The sequence below is a fragment of the Papio anubis genome, chromosome 2 (genome assembly GCF_008728515.1).
Source record: "Papio anubis isolate 15944 chromosome 2, Panubis1.0, whole genome shotgun sequence".
NCBI lineage: Eukaryota > Metazoa > Chordata > Mammalia > Primates > Cercopithecidae > Papio > Papio anubis.
The window spans coordinates 44,647,985-44,666,094 of NC_044977.1; the positions used below are offsets into that span (position 1 = coordinate 44,647,985).

Here is an 18,110-nt window from a genome sequence, read left to right on the forward strand (position 1 = left end):
AAGAAGTCAGCTCAAAGTCAGCTGCACTTGGCAAATAAAATGAGCATGTATAGCAGAGTTCATGGTCACTGTGGCCAAATACAGGGGCAGCTTAGAGGGTGCACTGCTGAGAACTAGAGAAGACAGGCTCCAAGGGGCTACAACAGGACAAAAGCACCAATGGATGACTGGGTAGAAAAACAGAGAAAACATGTAGCACCTGAAGCCTGGAAGGAACCTCAGAGGTTCTTGTACAGCCTCCCATCCAGTGCAGGGATCTTTCCTCCAGCACCTGCCACCTGGGTGTGGGGCCCACACACATACTCACTGCCACACTGCTGAACAGCTCTCCTTGACAGAAAATTCTTCCATGGCCGGGCGCGGAGGCTCACACCTGTAATCCTAGCCCTTTGGGAGGCCGAGGCAGGTGCATTACCTGAGGTCAGGAGTTCGAGACCAGCCTGGCCAACATGGTGAAATCCTGTCTCTACTAAAAACACAAAAATTAGCCAGGTGTGGTGGCAGGTGCCTGTAATCCCAGCTACTTGGGAGGCTGAGGTGGGAGAATTGCTTGAACCCAGGAGGCGGAGGTCGCAGTGAGCTGAAATCACACCACTGAATTCCAGCCTGGGTGACAGAGTGCAACTCCATCTCAAACAACAACAACAACAAAAAAAACAAGAAAATTCTTCATTATGTTGGACTCCAACCTGCTTTCCTGTGGCTACCCTAGTACATGCCCTGGAATAGCCAAAAGGGTCTATTCCCTCTTTTATAATGATATCTGAAGTCAGTTACCATGCTACTTCCCATGGTGTCTCTCCTCTGAGGATGTGGTTGGTTCCCATGCCTGGCACCACCCACTTATCCCCTCTGCTCTCTCGCTGTCAACGTCTGTCTTAAACACAGCTCCCAGAGGCAGGTCAGGCATGGTTCCCTGGGTGTGGTCTGACCTGCACAGAGGAACTAGGCTGAAAAAGTGGCCTGTAGACTCTGAATTGGACCTGGAGCACGTGGCCTGTATTTGGCAGCTGAATCTTCCTACTGGCTCATGTTAAGCCTTGGGATCCCCAGGCCCATTTCATAGTAACTTATTTACGCAAATGGACAATGGCAGAGCATGACAAGTGAGACAGGCAGATTCAAGGACGCCCCGTGGGAAAGTGCAGGGGAAAGCCTGGACCACCAATTCCTGGGAATCTGAGGAAAGCCAACATCCCACTCAGCTGTCAGAAAACACAAGTGGGGCCTGTCTGAACATGGGCTGGCTCACTGACCTTGGCTTGCTAGTTCAAACACAAGGGAGTCTTGGAATAAAGATGCCATCCCAGAGACTGTAGCTTTAAATTTCTAGGTTCTCTGATCCCGAGGTCAATCTGCCTAATTAAAATTAACAATTGTCCAAATGAAGAGGCCCTCAAGACTGTTATCAACGCAGCCCATGGGCCCCAGTTGTCACAGAAGAGTCGCCAGGCACATGTACTCTCTCTGCTGGGAAAGATCTATCAAGTGAAAAGCAGCATTGTGCCTCAATGCCATCTGAGAAAACCCGAGGGAGCAGAGGCAATAGGTCTGAGACGCCCTCCAAATTAGGAATGAGAAGGCAGATATCAGAGTTTCCATTTTACAGACAGGGAAGTCAGGGGCAAAGATAAGCATTTCACATATCCATCAGCATGCTAACTTGCGACAGTACCAGTGGCCCCCCCTGGAAAATCCTGAGGGTTGATAGGTTACATGATAACTGTTGCTGATAGAGAGGAAACTCTTAGCTCCAGAAAAAAGTGGCACATGCAACTGTCTTCCCCTGGGACTGTTTCAGTACCATTCTACAGTTGGCAAACTGGGTCATGTGGGTAACTGTGACAGTTCCTTAGACTGGGACTGTGCTCTCTTTGGAAGCACACCCTTCCCGCTTCTCTGTTCCCGTGTGACTTCAAAAGATGGCAGATACTCTAATGTCAAGGTTAAGCCATACCAGCAGGTGGATATGGTTTCCAACTCTGGTGCAGCCTTTTTTGGCTGTAAGACTTTGGAGAAGTTACTCCACCTTTCTAGGCTTGTTTCCTCATCAAAGGAGACAGTAAAGCTACCTTCAAAGGAGTATGTGAAAGAAACCCTGTTAAATGCCTGATACAGAACCTGGCTCTCAAAAGCACTCAGCCAGTGGTGATCAACAGCATCATTAGCACCAGTGCATCACCGGGAAGCAAGAGACCAGGATGACCCACTGAGAGGAAAAAATGCTATAATTGAACCACGGATTCGAAGGAGCCAGTCCTTCCAGAGTCTGTGCTCTGGCTGTGCCTTAGATCCTACACGTACTTCAGTCCTACAACTAGAGTGATGCTCATGGAGATGGGCACCCGGCGACTTTAACTCTGCATTCCCCACAGCACCTAACAGGACGTCTTGTACACAGTAAGTACTCAAGACGTTTTCAAATGTAATAACAAAACGCTGTCCGTTAACCTTTCAGGCAAGCACTGAGGAAGAGGGGACAGGTTTCAAGGCAGGAAAGGGAACTGACCTGGGCAGCCAGTGGGCAGCTCCCACAGTAGATCTGAGCTTGGGGACAGAGGAGTCTCCACAGCACATAAGGCAAAACAAAGTTAGAGGGTCTCTGTGATTGGTTTCCCGAATCATGTTGACATTCAGGCATATTTCCATCCCTTTATAACAATACACACATTCTTTTTAGTTTGTTTTTCCTACTTCCATCCACTGTTTGCAATGAAATATCTTTTTTAAAAAAAATTTGTTCTGTGGCTAAACTTAATAAGGCCAAAAGTGTAGCATTTCTTTCCTCGGGAAAAAGAAATCCTGGCCTATGACTCAGGATACAGACATTCCTCTCGAGCTCAAATCCCAGCAATGTGCAGGATAACATTTCTAATGTGTACTCTGTGACAGAGTTCAATCTGAATTATAGAACATTTTGGAATGAAGAAGGTTGAACCATACGAATTTTCCATTTTTTGCGGGAAAAACATCAATAGGCAAAGAACAAATATCACCAATAGTTAAATATCAATAATTTTATATGGTTCACTCTAATGTTTCCAAACTTGATTGTCTTATTTCCCTTCTAATGGATCTGCAGGCTCAAATCAAATCCCAGAGGATAGAGACTTCTCATCTATCTTTAGTTTTCTCCACCATACCTGCCACTGAGCATTTACTGGACAGCCAATAAATGCTTTCTGAATGGAAAGGTATTACCAAGTAATAGCACTTCTGATTCTGCTTTAATGAATTTGCATGAAGCACTATAAATTCCATGGAGGCAGCCTGGTGGATGGGAGGGTGGAAGTCCCATCCAGGATGGGACAAGCTTGGGGCCAGGAGAACCTGGTATTCCTGAACTTCAGGAGCATAAAGGCAACTGTGAGAATGAAGCCTTTGTTCACCAGATGTTTAACAAGGACCTATTATGTGCCCAGCAGTGTGTGGTGCTGGGAATACAGTCATGAGAAAAAAGACATATCCCTGCCTTCAGGGAGTTCACTATCTCAAAGAGAGGCAGGCATTCCAGGAATGCTTCAAATAAATAAAAATAAGATGATAACCAGGACAGAAGTGATTAAGGGCTTGCCTGGAGCCTGGGCATCCTGACCTAGTCAGGGAAGTCCATCAGGGAGGGCTTCTCTGACAAATAGACAGTGAAGCTGAGATCTGAAACACAAACAGGCACAGGTTAGACATCAAAAGGAAAACAGATTCAGGGGGAGGAAGCAGGAATAGACAGGTGGAGCACAGGGACTTCCGAGGCAGGGAAGCTACTCTGTGTGGTATCTAATGGTGGCTACCTGTTGTCGTACATTTGTTAAAACCCACAGAACTGTACAAACCAAGGGTGAACCCTACTGTGAACTATGGACTCTGGTTGATAATGATGTGTCAACACTGACCGGGTCACTGATTGTAACAAATATACCACACGGATGTGGAATGCTGATGGTGGGGGAGGCTGTGTGTGCAGTGGTCAGAGGAAAGTTGTGGGAATTCTTTATTTTCTATTCATTTCTGCTGTGAACCTAAAACTGCTATAAAAAATAAAATCTACTGAAAGAAAGAGAAAGAAAGAAAGAAAGAAAGAAAGAAAGAAAGAAAGAAAGAAAGAAAGAAAGAAAGAAAGAAAGAGAAAGAAAGAAAGAAAGAAAGGAAGGAAGGAAGGAAGGAAGGAGGGAGGGAGGGAGGGAGGGAGGGAGGGAGGGAAGGAAGGAGAAGAGAAAAGAAGAGAAAAGAAAGGAGGGAGGAAGGGAGGAAGGAAAGAGAGAGAAAGAAAGAAAGAAGGGAAGGAGGGAGAAGGAGGGAGGGAGGGGAGGGAGGGGAGGGAGAGGAGGGAGGAGAGGGTGGGAGAAAGGGAAGAAGGAAGGAAGGAAGGAAGGAAGGACGGACGGACGGACGGACGGGGGGGAGGGAGGGAGGGAGGAAGGGAAGCCAGCCAACCAGGAATACAGGGAAGGAGTATCAAAGAAAACCAGGAATACAGGAATGGAGTATCCAAACAGAGGAAAGAGCACGTGCAAAGGCCTTGCCTGAGTCACAGTAACAGACTCCAGGTCACTGTGGCTGGAATGCAGAGGCCACAGGTAGAGGCCACAGGCAGAGAGCCTTGCAACAAGAGCCCAAGAGCAAATTCCTGTTTCCTTTCATCTTTGCCCAGCGGACATTCCAAGCAAGGAGACTCTGACTTAAAATAAAAAATTGACACTCTTGCCTGGTACGCAAATAGAGCCCCAGCCATCAAAGGGGCCTCCTACCCTTCCCCCAGGATGATTATTCCCTGCCTCGATCAGTGAAGGGAGCCACCAGCATGTGCAGACACCTCCTAAGCACAGGTGCAAGGCAGGCATGTGACTGGTTTACACTAGAGGGCAAAAAGAAATGCAAACTCTCCCATGTGCCCTGTTCACAATACTGAGTTATGACTCAGCCAGTTCCCACCGCTCAACCCAGAACAGCAGCTGTCGGTGCCCACAACACAGCTCACAGCAGAAGGCAGAGCAAGGAAAACACAAAGTCCTGCACTTGGGATGCCGCCTCAGAGACCAAAACAGTAGAAGGATTCAGGGGTGCACATGAAACCACTGCCCTCTGCCACACAGAAAGCCAAGGAGAAGCTGCGCCACACCTGTCTGACAACAACCCCGCAGAGCAGAGGGTCTGCACACCTGCATGCACAATGCCCAGGGAAATCCAATACTTTAATGGTGCTTCCCAAAGACACAGCAGCACAGGAGAAGCAGGCAGCCTGGCGCTGGATCAAGCCCTGGAAACCTGTGGTGAGATGTGCTAGCAGAAGCAGCTCACACATGCTGAGACAGACAACGCAGACAGCTGGGAAGCAGAACATGTGGCGGGTCCCTCTCTTCAGGTGGTGCGGAGGTTTCAGGAGTGGGGGGATGCCTTCCTTGAAGAAAGAAAGGCAATTCCTGTATTTCTGAACTCATGCTTGGAAAAGTGACACAAGTCTGAGGTCTAAAAGAAATCAGGCAATAAAGCAAAAGAAAGCAAGTCAATTCTGCAGGAACTGGGAGCTGGGAGGGGGCAAGAGGAAACCCTGACAATGTTGTGCCTGACTCTGGGACTGGGGAATTTTCCACATTTTACAGGAATCTGCAGCAGCCCCTACTGGGTCTTAAGCAGCCCCTACTTAAGCCTGAGCCAGAAGAGACAAAAAAGCAAAATCAAAGGCCCCAAGCAAAGGAGACAGGGCTGTGACCAAGTCCTCTGCGAGAAGTGGCACTGGCTGGCACAGATGGAAGGCAACCTGGAGCACCTTCCTCCAGTCCCATGCCTCCCTGCCTCTCCCAGATGTGCTCTCTGAGGCCTGGAGAAGTCAACTGGCTTCCATGGAGGCAGCCGATAGCAGAAGAGGCAGAGCTTGAGTCAGGAAAACATGACTCTAAATTCAGTGCCTTCCTAGGTTTGGAATGTATTATTTAAAAAATAATAATAAATAGGCTGGGTGCCGTGGCTCACACCTATAATCCCAGCATTTTGGGAGGCTGAGGTGGGCGGATCACTTGAGCCCAGAAGTTCAAGACCAGCCTGGCCTACATGGAGAAACCCCGTCTTCACTAAAAATACAAAAAGATTAGCTAGGCGAAGATGCAGTGAGCCATAATCTCACCACTGCACTCCAGCCTGGGTGATAGAGTGAGACCTCCTTTCAAAAAAAAAGAAAAAAAAATTTTTTTTTAAATAAATAAATGCAGTGTCCCTTGCTCAACAGTGCATTATTGCTACTTCCCAGAGCACACAGTCACTAAGTAATACATTTCAAATCAATAGAACTGGTTCACATTCTGGTTCTACTCCTTACTAAGTGCAATTAGTCCCTTGTGACACTCAGTTTCCACCCGTGTAAAATGGGAACAACCTTTATCAGAGTCCTACCAATATATTGTAGGGCTCTGGTAAGGATCCTCCAACAAGAATCATGGCTCCTCTGAGCCTGTGGTCTTCATTTTAGATAAGATATTCAGGCCAGGGAAGAATAAAGGTCTCAATTCCTGCCAAAAAAATGTTATTCAATACATAAATTTACCTTGTTTGCTTTAAGAACTTATTTGGCCGGGCGCAGAGCTAACACTGCAATCCCAGTACTTTGCGAGGCCGAGGCAGGTGGATCACGAGGGTCAGGAGACTGAGACCGTCCTGGCTAACATGGTGAAACTCTGTCTCTACTAAAAAAATACTAAAAAATTAGCCAGGCGTGGTGGCGGGTGCCTGTAGTCCCAGCTGCTTGGGAGGCTGAGGCAGGAGAATGGCCTGAACCTGGGAGGTGGAGGTTGCAGTAAGCCAAGATCGCGCCACTGCACACTCCAGCCTGGGTGACAGAGTGAGATTCTGTCTCAAAAAAAAAAAAAAAGACTTATTCATCCACCCATTTCTGAGAGGACATAAATGCTTTAAAAATTGAACACATAATGCAAAATTAAGAGAATCAGGATTAAAACAGAAACTCTGTCTCAAGAACACAAAGGATAAGTGCCAGGGCTCTATCAGTGGAAACAAACAGGGAAACGTGCTTGGTTGCATTGATTTATTTTCTGGCTGACCAAAAAACGCAGCACATAGAATACTATTCTGCTAGCATGTACCCAGCCAAGCTCAAATGTACAAGTAACTTCTTTAACCTGAGAGCCATGAAGAAGAGCAAAGTGATAATTGACAAGTTGGGACCCAGAGCTTCCAGGCAACTGTTCACCCTGTGTCCTCCCTAGGCCAAGGGCGTGCCCTGTTTTGAGTTAATAGGAAAGCAGTCATATTTCCAGTCTGAACCACACATCACACTTCCGCCTGTACAATTTCAGAACAAACAACTTAGAGTCAACTTCTAGAAGGTCCTGGCAGAGAAACCCTTATTCTGACCATAAAAACCTATAAACAGGTTCAATCATAGGCTCTGGGTAAAGATAAAAAATTACAGGCAGTGGCATTCTCCAACTCCAGCCAGGAACAGTGCATTAGAAAAAATGCCTGCCTTGACGAGACAGGCATCCCTTAGCTGTGGATGCTTAGCTGTGGATGCTGTTAGATGACCTCTCACAGCAATGTGACCGGCAGAGGATAAATAAAGCAACTCAAAACCTCCATTCATAGAAGCAGAGTCCTTATCATAAATGGAATGAATCCTAAATAGAAACTATTCAGGAATCCTAAATAGAAGAAACTATCTGTTTCCTTCTTTTTGCAAAGAACAACTTTCCAAGAGCAGGCCACAGAGGTGTATTTAAAGTCAGACATGTGAATATTCCATACCCCTAAATCCCACAAGTTGATAACTAACAGTCCATTCAGGGAAACAGAAATGAGAATAAAACCAGAGTGAGAATAAAACCAGGACAAAGAGCTCCCTGTGGCGCTGGGAGATAGGCCTGTTATCAGTTCCATCTCCAGGGCACAGGGTCAGGGGAAGTAGAGCGTGCAGAGCTGCCGGGGAATTGCCTGGCCAACTCCAGCCCCTGTGACGCATGAGCCAACTGCACAAGATTCCAGGCCTTCTCCCTCTGTTCCACTGTTTGCAGGATCCAGGAAAGGCCTTTAATCTGGCCAGACCAGGAGGAGACACAGCATTCAGTAAACAAAGTAAGGGATACCTAGGACTTACAAATGATAGCCAAGGTCTGCTTCAAATATGGGTGTGGTTGGGAATACAAATGAAACAAGACTGGTCATGAGTTAGTAATCATTAAAGATGAACAATGAGTACATGGGGTTTCATTTCACCATTCTTTATTCTGAAACTGTTTCAGAATTAAAAAAAAAAAAAAAAGAAATCATACATATTCACTGTGGAAATTTAGGTAAATATTAAACAAAAAGTCACCAAGAAGAAAATAAGCCTATCACCCACCTATCAGAAAAATATAATCCTGTCACCTGAGACAACCACTGTTATCATTTTGTTCTATTTCCAATCTTTGCCCACATTTTTTTTCTTTTGTTTGCAAAACAGAAGTATACTGTCCATATTGTTTTATAACCTGCTTCCTATGCCAATCGTAATTTATCTTACGTATTATTCTGGAAATTCTTAAAATGTAAAACATTGAGTTATATCTTCCCTAAGGACAATTTTTCCTAGGAGAGCCAAGAGAGAACAAAGCTACTATTAGAGCCATCTGATACTAATATCTTACATATTATTCAAGTCATTAAATATTTAAAATAGTATGACTGTTGCATAGTCTTTCATCCAAAGGTAGTCCATAAACTACTTCCAATTTTTTGTTACCATAAGGCTGTGGTGAGCCAGAAGGATGACATGTTTTATAAATAGGTGATGTCAAGTGAGAAATAAATTGTTTAGTATGCACCAGAACATAAACTAACAGCACAATGGAAAAGAAAAGGCGAAGAGAGATGCCAGAGGCTCATCGGCTGCATAATTCTGAGCAATTAACTTTTGCAAAGGTATTCCCTTTTGCAAAGGTCGTGGTGAGGAATAAGAGCAAATTTCAACAGGCATAAGCCTGAAACTTGCTCATAAAGTGCCTCTCCGTCAACAATAATTCACCAGGTCCAGGCAATGAATTGAGAAAATCTGCTAGCATTGCCTCTGAAATGCTTGAGTCTTGAAATACTGTGTCTCAAAGGATTGAAGAGTTCATCCATCAGGGATGGCACAGGAAGGTTCCATAGACATAAGACTGGATCAAATGGCTTTGCAAAGACCACTGTGGTCCAAGTGATCAAACATGCCTTTCCAATTTACCTAATTAAATAAAATGTACTCAGACACTGCTTAGGCCTGCAATTAGGTTATTTCTCCAGAGAAAGATTGAATTTATCTCCCAAAAAAAGAAAATCCATAAAATTCTCAAGGTGGGGAGATGAGGGGGATCCTATATCTTTTCTGCACTATTTTTTTGCCTACCAAAAAGCAGAATTTGGCTGAATGTCTGTGGAGAAAACGCCTCCTATAGTCAATATCTGAAAGTCAGTCAAAAATATAATTTTTCTTTCTGAATCAAATTCATAAACTATTTTGTGAAACATTCGAAAGGTTCAGAACTGAATACATTCTAGCTGTGTTCCATGTGGCTCTCTCAGACTGCTAAAAGACACCAGGGACTTCTGAATCAAACCATTTGGCTCTGGCCAGCAGCTGGGAAGAGGCCACACTGCAGCCTTCCTGGATAGGACGCCACTGCTACCTTCTTCTCCAGGAGGGGCCCACGGACTCTGTGATGGGCAGAACCACAGTGGGACCAAGAGAACGGCAGATGGCTGTTGCTGCTTTCTTTACATTTTACCTTCTCCTTATCCATTTCCTTCTGCCATTTTGGTTTTTTATTTCAGAAAGGATATCTGGGGTTTTCTTTCCATCTTGTCAAGGATTGAGTGGAGAGGAAACAGGAGTCTGTGTGACACACCAGACTCAAGCTCTGAGGTCAGAAACTATGTAAGTGAGCAATTAAGTGCTTATCACTTAGTAAGTGAATAGCAGCTGCCATATGCAGCCTCTCTAGACTGAGTTCTAGCCTCTGACCTTGCCCTCCCCAAAGGGAAGAGTCCCCACCTATTAAGGAATCTGCCTGAATTTTCAAGAAAGCATCACCAATTATTCACACTCTATTGATGACCACTATGAAAAAATACTAAATGTATGCACAAAGACTAAGAAGAGACACACACATTTTTAAAGTATGTATTATGAGAGTAAATTCAAGAGAGATATTTTTTGTTATTGTTATTGGGTTGTTTCAACAGTAGAAAATTATTTTAAGACTATGTTATCACCAACATTCCATTTATATGTTTTGCTAGGACTGGAACCCCTCGAAGCATGAGTTCATTTCTGATCTAAGTCTAGGCCCTCCCTCTGGATTCATATATCACAGAGAAGCAGGAGGAAAACAACTAGAATTGCAACCAAAGATGCCACAAATTTTTTTTCAACTGGGTTTCCCAAGAGAGCAATCTCTAAGGTTTGCCAAAATTGGTCCAGAAAGCTCTACAAGCTTCTATGCCTATGACTTGACCTTTACTTTTTTCCCCTGAAAATAAACCAAAAAGCCAATGCATAAATGCAGACAGCTGTCTTCTGGCAGACAGTACTCCACTGCACACAACCACACCCTGACAGAGAGACACACACCAGCCCAATCCATTCCTGAGCTCTGGCTGATTTGGTTGCTGTAGATTTCCCAGAGGTTCCACTGAGCTCACCCTCTGACTTTGGAGTGGTCAGGAGCCATATGCTGGGGCACTCAAAGTCTCCTGCAGGAAGTACCAGCACCCACTGATGCTCTCTACCTTGACCTCCCTGTGCAGGGACAGGACCAGAAAGGAAAGTTACCTTGCAGACGGCTGCCTGGAGTACTGCATCAAAGCCCCCCTCAGGGGCATCTCGGTTCCGGGACACCCTCTGCTTCCGAACTTCCTCATTGAAGCTGTCCACTCTGTCTGTGAGAGGCAGCAGATGGCGGAACCCAAAGGAGGGGACGCAATTTGGAAACAACTTGTAACTAGAGAGAAAGAAGAGAAGAGTCATTTTTCCATCATTGTCTGTAAATCTTTACCAAGTGTTCTGAGCATTCACTGAGTGCCTTGAGAGGCACCAATAACTATTTACCCAGAACCTACTACATGCCCCTAGGACAGGCACAGTGGAGAGAGCAAAGATAAATAACATAGTCCCTACTTTCTAAACATCAGCCCTAAACTGCAGGCAAGGCTGTATATGCCGAGTTGTAAATGAATGGTATGGACAAATGGTTAAAAGGAAACAGAGATAACAGTAGGCTACCGTGGTTGGAGGAAGACTTGACATGGGCATTGAAAGGTATATGGGACCCAGGGTGTGGGCCAGCCTAGGCAGAGTGGACAGGAAGTGTCCTCTGGGCTAAGGAATGTGGATAATGCCCAGTGAGGGCAATGTAAGTGAAGTTACTCCATGCAACCAGCTTCTACATCAATGCTGCTGCCACACAACAAAGGATCACAGGATCATATAACCTTGCCATGTCAACCCCCTCAGTGACCAGGATGTGCAGGCACATGGACAAATGCTCAATGGAACAGGAATAAAAACATCTTATCTGCTTCTTCATTCGTTTCGAAATATTGTACCAACAAACTATCAATTCTGCTAAATGCAATAAAAAATTATTTAGAAACTAAGCATCTTCAAATGGAAAGTGATGTCTGGAAATTGGGAAAGAAGGAAGCATTACACATCAATAGTAGGTTAATACCCAGCCTTTCTCTTGAAATATTGGGTGATCTCCTTTTCAGTCTCCTGTGGAGACTCCAGGTGACCCCATTCCTGAAGAAGTTACTTTCCATTACAGCTCTAAGAGTTTCAGCTTGATCTAGAGCTAATAAAGTTGGAAGAAAGAGCTTGTATTATTTTACCAATGGGTTCACAAAGTAAAGAGGGGAGAGTGTTCCAGCCAGAGAAGAGCATGTGCAAGAGTCCTGTGACAGGAGGGAGCACAGAGCCCAGGGACAGAGGGAGGCCAGGGGGGCTGTAGTGCAGAGTGAGGGGTGAGGGTGGACGAGGAGGAGCCTGGGAGGCAGGCTGGGCCAGAATGTGCAGGGTCTCTGGCCGTGTTAAGGAAGTCCCTCTTTCAGGATAAATGATGGGAAACGAGCACTAACAGGCCTGAGGGAAAGTCTTTATAATCTAATTCAAGCTGCATACATGGGAAAGAAAACAGCCTTAGCAACAGCTAGGAGGACCCTGCCTTAACTGCTGTCAAAATCAGCTTCACCAGGGCAGGTCTGGGCAGGCTCCCTTCTGTAAAGGGGCAATCATTGGCTCTCTAAGGAGCCATTCCATTCCCTTTCAGGGCTACAGTCCCTGCTCCATCCACACAGTCACAAGAGCACAGCACAGAGTCCCCAGCAACAGGCCCACCCTGCACAGAATCAATCAGCCCCACTCCTGTGACAGTCACGCTCTCCCTCTCGGGCCAGCGGCAGCAATGGGCTCTCCTTGCCTGGCTTTCCTTTGTGTTTCTCCCTTCTCCTTTCCCGAAATCTTCACGAACACCTTGTACTTGGACAGGTGGAGCTCTTTTTTAACCTCAGCCTCAGGCCACCCAAACTTTCCATTACCTCCTCGTTTTGTCATGAAAATAACAATTATGGAAATTACATTCCCAGCCGGAAGAAGGAACTGAGGTCCCATCTGTAGCTATTTGGCAAGTGGATCATAGGCCCAGAAGGAAGTAAGTCTATTCAAACTCTCCCCCCTCTCTTCCTCCAATATCCTGCCCTTGCTTATGTGGCTCTGGCCCATGATTTAGGACTTCAGGTGTATGTTTTTTTACACTTGGTCCAGTTGGTGGTGGGCAGGGAGGAAATAAACTGAATAATAATTGTTGTTTAACCAGGAAAGCTGTGAGAAACTCAGCTTCAGCTCAGCATGTTTTACCTCCTCCCTTTCACTCCCACAAACAGCAATAAGCAGATACATTTTTACTTCAAAGAATGTCTGTTAAGTAGTTAGGAATTAGAAAATGTGTTGCCAGACAGAAGCCTTCATTGCAGAGAATTTAGTATAACCAAGTCAGAGTCACTTCATACCAAGAGGAAAAGAGCTTTGTCACACAGACGCTGGGAGTGTCTCCATTGACACTGGAATCGGATGTCACTTGTGATGAGTTATCTGACTTAACCCCAGAACAGCTGTCTGAGTGGCCTGAAGATCCAGATGTTTTGGGGTCATACCAGGAGACTATACCACCCCTCTTGTGTGTCTGTGCTGTGAGACCCCAAATAAGCACCACGCACACAGTTACTAAATTAAGGATTATTAACAAGGGAGATAAAAAATAAAATATATATGGTTAAAAAGCCAAGGGAGTGTCTGTATGTATAAAGAATGAATCCAATTTGAAGACACCAGACCTAGGCAAATCCAGAAAACAATCTAATGCCTCAGGAGAATATCATGGATCAAGCTGACATGGAAAGGCTCTCATGTCATGGAACAGGAATGAAAACACCTTATCTGCTTCTTCTAATGCTAACCATATAGAACTGCTGGATAAAATGTAATTTAAAAAATTTTAATATATAGCCTAGACTGGAAGCTCAGAAAGTAAATCCCAGAAATGAAGAGGAAACCATTCAATAAATGAATGAAACTTTCAGAAGTATTTGGTTTTGGAAAAAATAAAATAAAATAAAACAAAATAAAATTTAAAAATACAAAAAAAAAAAAAACTCAAAAAACAAATGAATGGACTTAAAAGAATAGGTGGGGGCCGGGTGCAGTGGCTCACGCCTGTCATCTCAGCACTTTGGGAGGCTGAGGCGATCACTTGAGGTCAGGAGTTCAAGACCAGCCTGGCCAACACAGTGAAAACCCATCTCTACTAAAAATACAAAAATTAGCTGGGCGTGGTGGCAGGTGCCTATAATCCCAGCTACTCAGGAGTCTGAGGCAGAAGAATCACTTGAACCCAGGAGGTGGAGGTTGCAGTGAGCTGAGATCGTGCCACTGCACTCCAGCCTGAGCAGCAGAGCGAGACTCAGTCTCAAAAAAAAAAAAAAAAAAAAGGTAGGAAATGGGCAGGCACTCATGCCAAGGACCCCTGCAATGCGTCAGGCCTTGACTGAGGCCCTGCGGGCTTGGAGCAGGGTCTACCAGGAAGAGATGCTGAGCCTCAGTCCTGCACAGGGCTGAACACTGGAATAGGGCTCTCTGCATAAAGCCCAACACTACAATGAGCTGCTGTGCCACTAAAACCAGAAACAGAAAAACTCCAGCTACTGGTCTGGGAAAGCGGCACGGAAGCTGACCGTCTGTCACGAATGAGATGAATTACCCATAAAAACTGTAATTCCAGGCCTGAGCAACTGGAATACACTGCCTTTATGGTGAAGACATCTCCAGTTGAAAAGTTAACAGAAAAACTAGTCCCACGGTGAACCTGGAGATTCTCGACAGCAGCAAACATAAAACTGCTCTGCAGGGATGCCCCCACAACCTCCAGTGAAGATGTACTAATGAAAAGCTTACAAATTGCATGAAAAACAATTCATGAAGGCATGTCAGCAGGTCCAATACACTGACCTGCTGTGGATCCACCTGAAGGATCCACAATTCAAGAAACAGAAACAGAATAATTTAAAATACTTTAGGTGGGGCGCGGTGGCTCACCCCTGTAATCCCAGCACTTTGGGAGGCCGAGGCAGGTAGATCGCCTGAGGTCAGGAGTTCAAGACCAGCCTGGCCAACATGGTGAAACCCCATCTCTACTAAAAAATACAAAAATTAGCTGGGTATGGTGGCATGTGCCTGTAATCCCAGCTACTCGGGAGGCTGAGGCAGGAGAATCATTTGAACCCAGGAGACATAGGATGCCGTGCTGCCTGGACTTGGGGAGACAAAGCTCAGCCTGCTCACCACGCCACAGTGTGCCCCCGCACTGCGTGTGCCCCGCAGCTCAGAGAAGAGAGCTTCACATAACTCAGGCCCGAGGTTTCCTTCCACACTCTTGTTCTTCACTGGACTTCCTGCCTTACAAGCAGCTTTTCAGTGTGCCTTGTACTCACTGTCAAGAGTTTTCCTGTCTGCAACGGGTTCTGCCTTAGAGGACTGAGAGAGTAAGCTCTGAATAAGTAATGTGTCATAACTTTGAATATTTAAATGCTGTGCGCCTAGAGCCAACCCTTGATTCTCTGCCAGCTTCCAATCTAGTGTCTCAGTCAGTGGAAGGGCCATGGAAGAATGAAAGTGGGGACACACCCTATCTGTCTGGAGACAGGGCCCAATTAGGACAGAGGTGAAAAGAAGCAAATAAAATCACTATTCCAGATGAATTGAAAAAAGGCTTGATTAAGGCTTGCCGTTAAGATGCTGTTGCTCCTGGTAAGTAGCAAAATTTCAACAAAAAACATTTGGCACCCGGACTTAGTTGAAAAGGGCCTTGGAGATAGGATCAAACTAATAATAGTCCCTGTGGCCACCTGTCACCAGGAGGAAGCTAAACCCAGCAAATGATGATGCCTAGTGCCTCTTTGTGGTTAAAGAATTTAGAGTTTCATTTGTATTTAAAACTTTCTCTTGTCTTACTGTTTTTCCACCAGTGTCAGTTCCCAATCCCTGGAGAAGATCTAAGTCAGCTTCTAGGAGATGTACAGAAGGATTTGGAGGGATTCAGAAGAGCCCATGCCACCAGCACACTAACTCACTCCCACCACCCAGCCCAACTTGGAGCTGGCAGCTCTGAAGGCTACCAAAGAGGACTTGTGGAGAGGGAAGGGCTCAGGGGTTTTCTCTCCTTTGGTGGCAGCTGGAAGACCAAGAATTGAGAATGGCATTACAAGATGGAAGGAGCTGGATCCCCGAGTTACTGCATGGAGAGCTTCCAAGGAAAGCAGCTCAGCCCTCATCAGATTTTGCACAAGAAAAAAAAAAACAAAAACTTTCACTGTGTTCAGCCACTGAGATTTGGAGACTGTACATTGCTGCCACATAGCCTACCATTATCCTCAGGTAAGCCTAGGAGATGGGGGTAGGGTGGTTTTGGATCAAGTATTATTACTCAGCCTAAGGTAAAGTATCTGTGTTGTAGTGTGATTTTAATGGGGAAGAAGGCATTATATTAAATGCAAATGCAGGCCGGGTGCAGTGGCTCACGCCTGTAATCCCAACAATTTGGGAGGCCAAGGTGGGTGGATCATCTGAGGCCAGGAGTTCAAGACCAGCATGGCCAACATGGTAAAACCCCATCTCTACTAAAAATACAAAAATCAGCCAGGTGTGGTGGCATGCACCTGTAATCCCAGCTACTCAGGAGGCTGAGGTGGAGGTTGCAGGGAGCCAAGATTGCGCCGCTGCACTCCAGCTTGGGCAACAGAGTGAGACTCTGTCTCAAAAAAAAAAAAAAAAAAAAAGCAAATGCAGACTATAAAAGTAGTTTGTATTCATATTCCAGCTCTACCCCTTGCTGTCTGTATAATATTGGGTAAGTTATTCTCTCTAGGCCTCAGTGTCTGCATCTTTAACATCTGGCTTATACCTACCTTAGAGAACTCACCAGATTGTTGAGATTTAAATGAGATAATCTATAGAAAATATTTAGTAAGGGCTTGACACTTAGTGAAAACTTAAGTCTTAGTTGTTCCCTATCTCATGACTAGTTTTGGACCTTACAACACAAACCCTCACTAAAGTTAAATATGGAGACAAGGAAAGCAAGAGTTGGAAGTTACCACTCACTGCAGTCACTTGCATAATCTTGACATTTAAAGGAACTCCTGAAAGACTAAAAAGGAAAGAAACCAACCTAGTAGAGGTTGTGTTGCATGGGCTGAAGAATGCGATCCCCTCATACAACCACCACCCCCAACATGCACACAAACACCCCATGGCAGAGACCTGCTCAATAATCCTATTTCTTCTGATTCCTGGGCATAGAGCTATACTAGTTCTCAGCCTCCTGGCTCAGTTCTGTTCCGTCTAATCACATGTGGGAGCAGGCATGGCAAAGGCCTATCCTCCTATGCATGACCCTCTAGGCAGCATGACCTTAGGAGCCATGTGTGGAAGATGGAAAGCCTGGAAGATGGAAGGCACCTAGGTCCCTGAGTCACTGCTTGCAGGAGAAGTTCCACAAATGAAGAGACCCAGTTGGACTTGAGGAGCAGGAAATAAACTTCCATCAAATTATACACCTTGTTATTATAGACTCTGTTGCAGCAGTTAGAGACACCTGTTTTCTAATAATATGTCAAATCTTTTCTAGTTCAGGTGTTTATGTTGAAAAAAAAAATGCTTACCTTTAAAATAGGATTTTAGTCTAATTATGTGAAAATAAGTTATAGTTATTTATAGAAAAACAACAGGGACAAATTTTGAATTCATTTCTCCCCAGGCACCTCAGTTACTACAAGCAAGGGGAAAGTTTAAGTTGCCCTGCCTGCTGCCTCCCTGATAATCTGGATTCATCACTCCCTGAGGACATTTTCTGAATTCTATTAATGTGAGCAAGTGGTGCTGTGCATGGCAGGCAGGATAATCAAGGGGTTGTGATCATTTTATCTTTACAACCTTGTGACAGTTCACTCACTTCTTGACAGGTCAGGAAAGGAGAGAATGTATGTCTATCATTAATCAAATTAAACACCTAAGCCTGGCCACCCCTCCTAACCATGCCTTCCTTAATTCTTTCTTTGAGCTAAATTTTCCTGCTACTCCATTCTCCCACCCTTAAGTACCCAACAGAAGGGCAAATGGTCACTTACCCAATGCATGGATTGGTCTGGTACCTCGGTGCCGTGTAGGAGAAAGGAGAGATGTCCTTATCGACAAAAGACCCAAATCCCAACCGGAAGTTGCTGGTGAGCTTCCTCATCTCCTCCGCGAGTTTGGTGCCCAGGTTCCGGATAGTGTCCAAGTCATCCTTCATGGACAGGGAGAGGTCCATCAGGTAGTACAGGTCCACAGGATAGTCCTCTACCTGGCGAACCTGTAGCTGGAAGGTGGTCTTGTCACCTGCACCAACAGAGAGGCCACCCGTGTTAGAGGTCATGCAACCTGCTAAGGGCTGAGGGATGGGATTTGCTTTCAAAGCTAGTTCACCTCTTACTTTTCTTTAGTGATTGTGTGCCTCCCAGAAGATTTTTCTTGGAAGTAAAGTGCCTGAAGGGAATAC

At 45.3% G+C, this 18,110-nt stretch overlaps 1 protein-coding gene across 2 annotated transcripts in view; it reads right to left on the reverse strand.

The window, feature by feature from the left end:
* ITGB5 (integrin subunit beta 5) overlaps positions 1-18,110 on the reverse strand; it is a 124,364-nt gene that overhangs the window by 65,635 nt on the left and 40,619 nt on the right. For both annotated transcript variants that reach the window (XM_003894034.4, XM_017955219.3), the window contains exons 4-5: positions 17,701-17,950; positions 10,796-10,964 (exon numbers count right to left, since the gene is read on the reverse strand). In XM_003894034.4, coding sequence (XP_003894083.2) covers positions 10,796-10,964; positions 17,701-17,950 — 419 coding nt within the window. The remainder of the gene's footprint in view (positions 1-10,795; positions 10,965-17,700; positions 17,951-18,110) is intronic.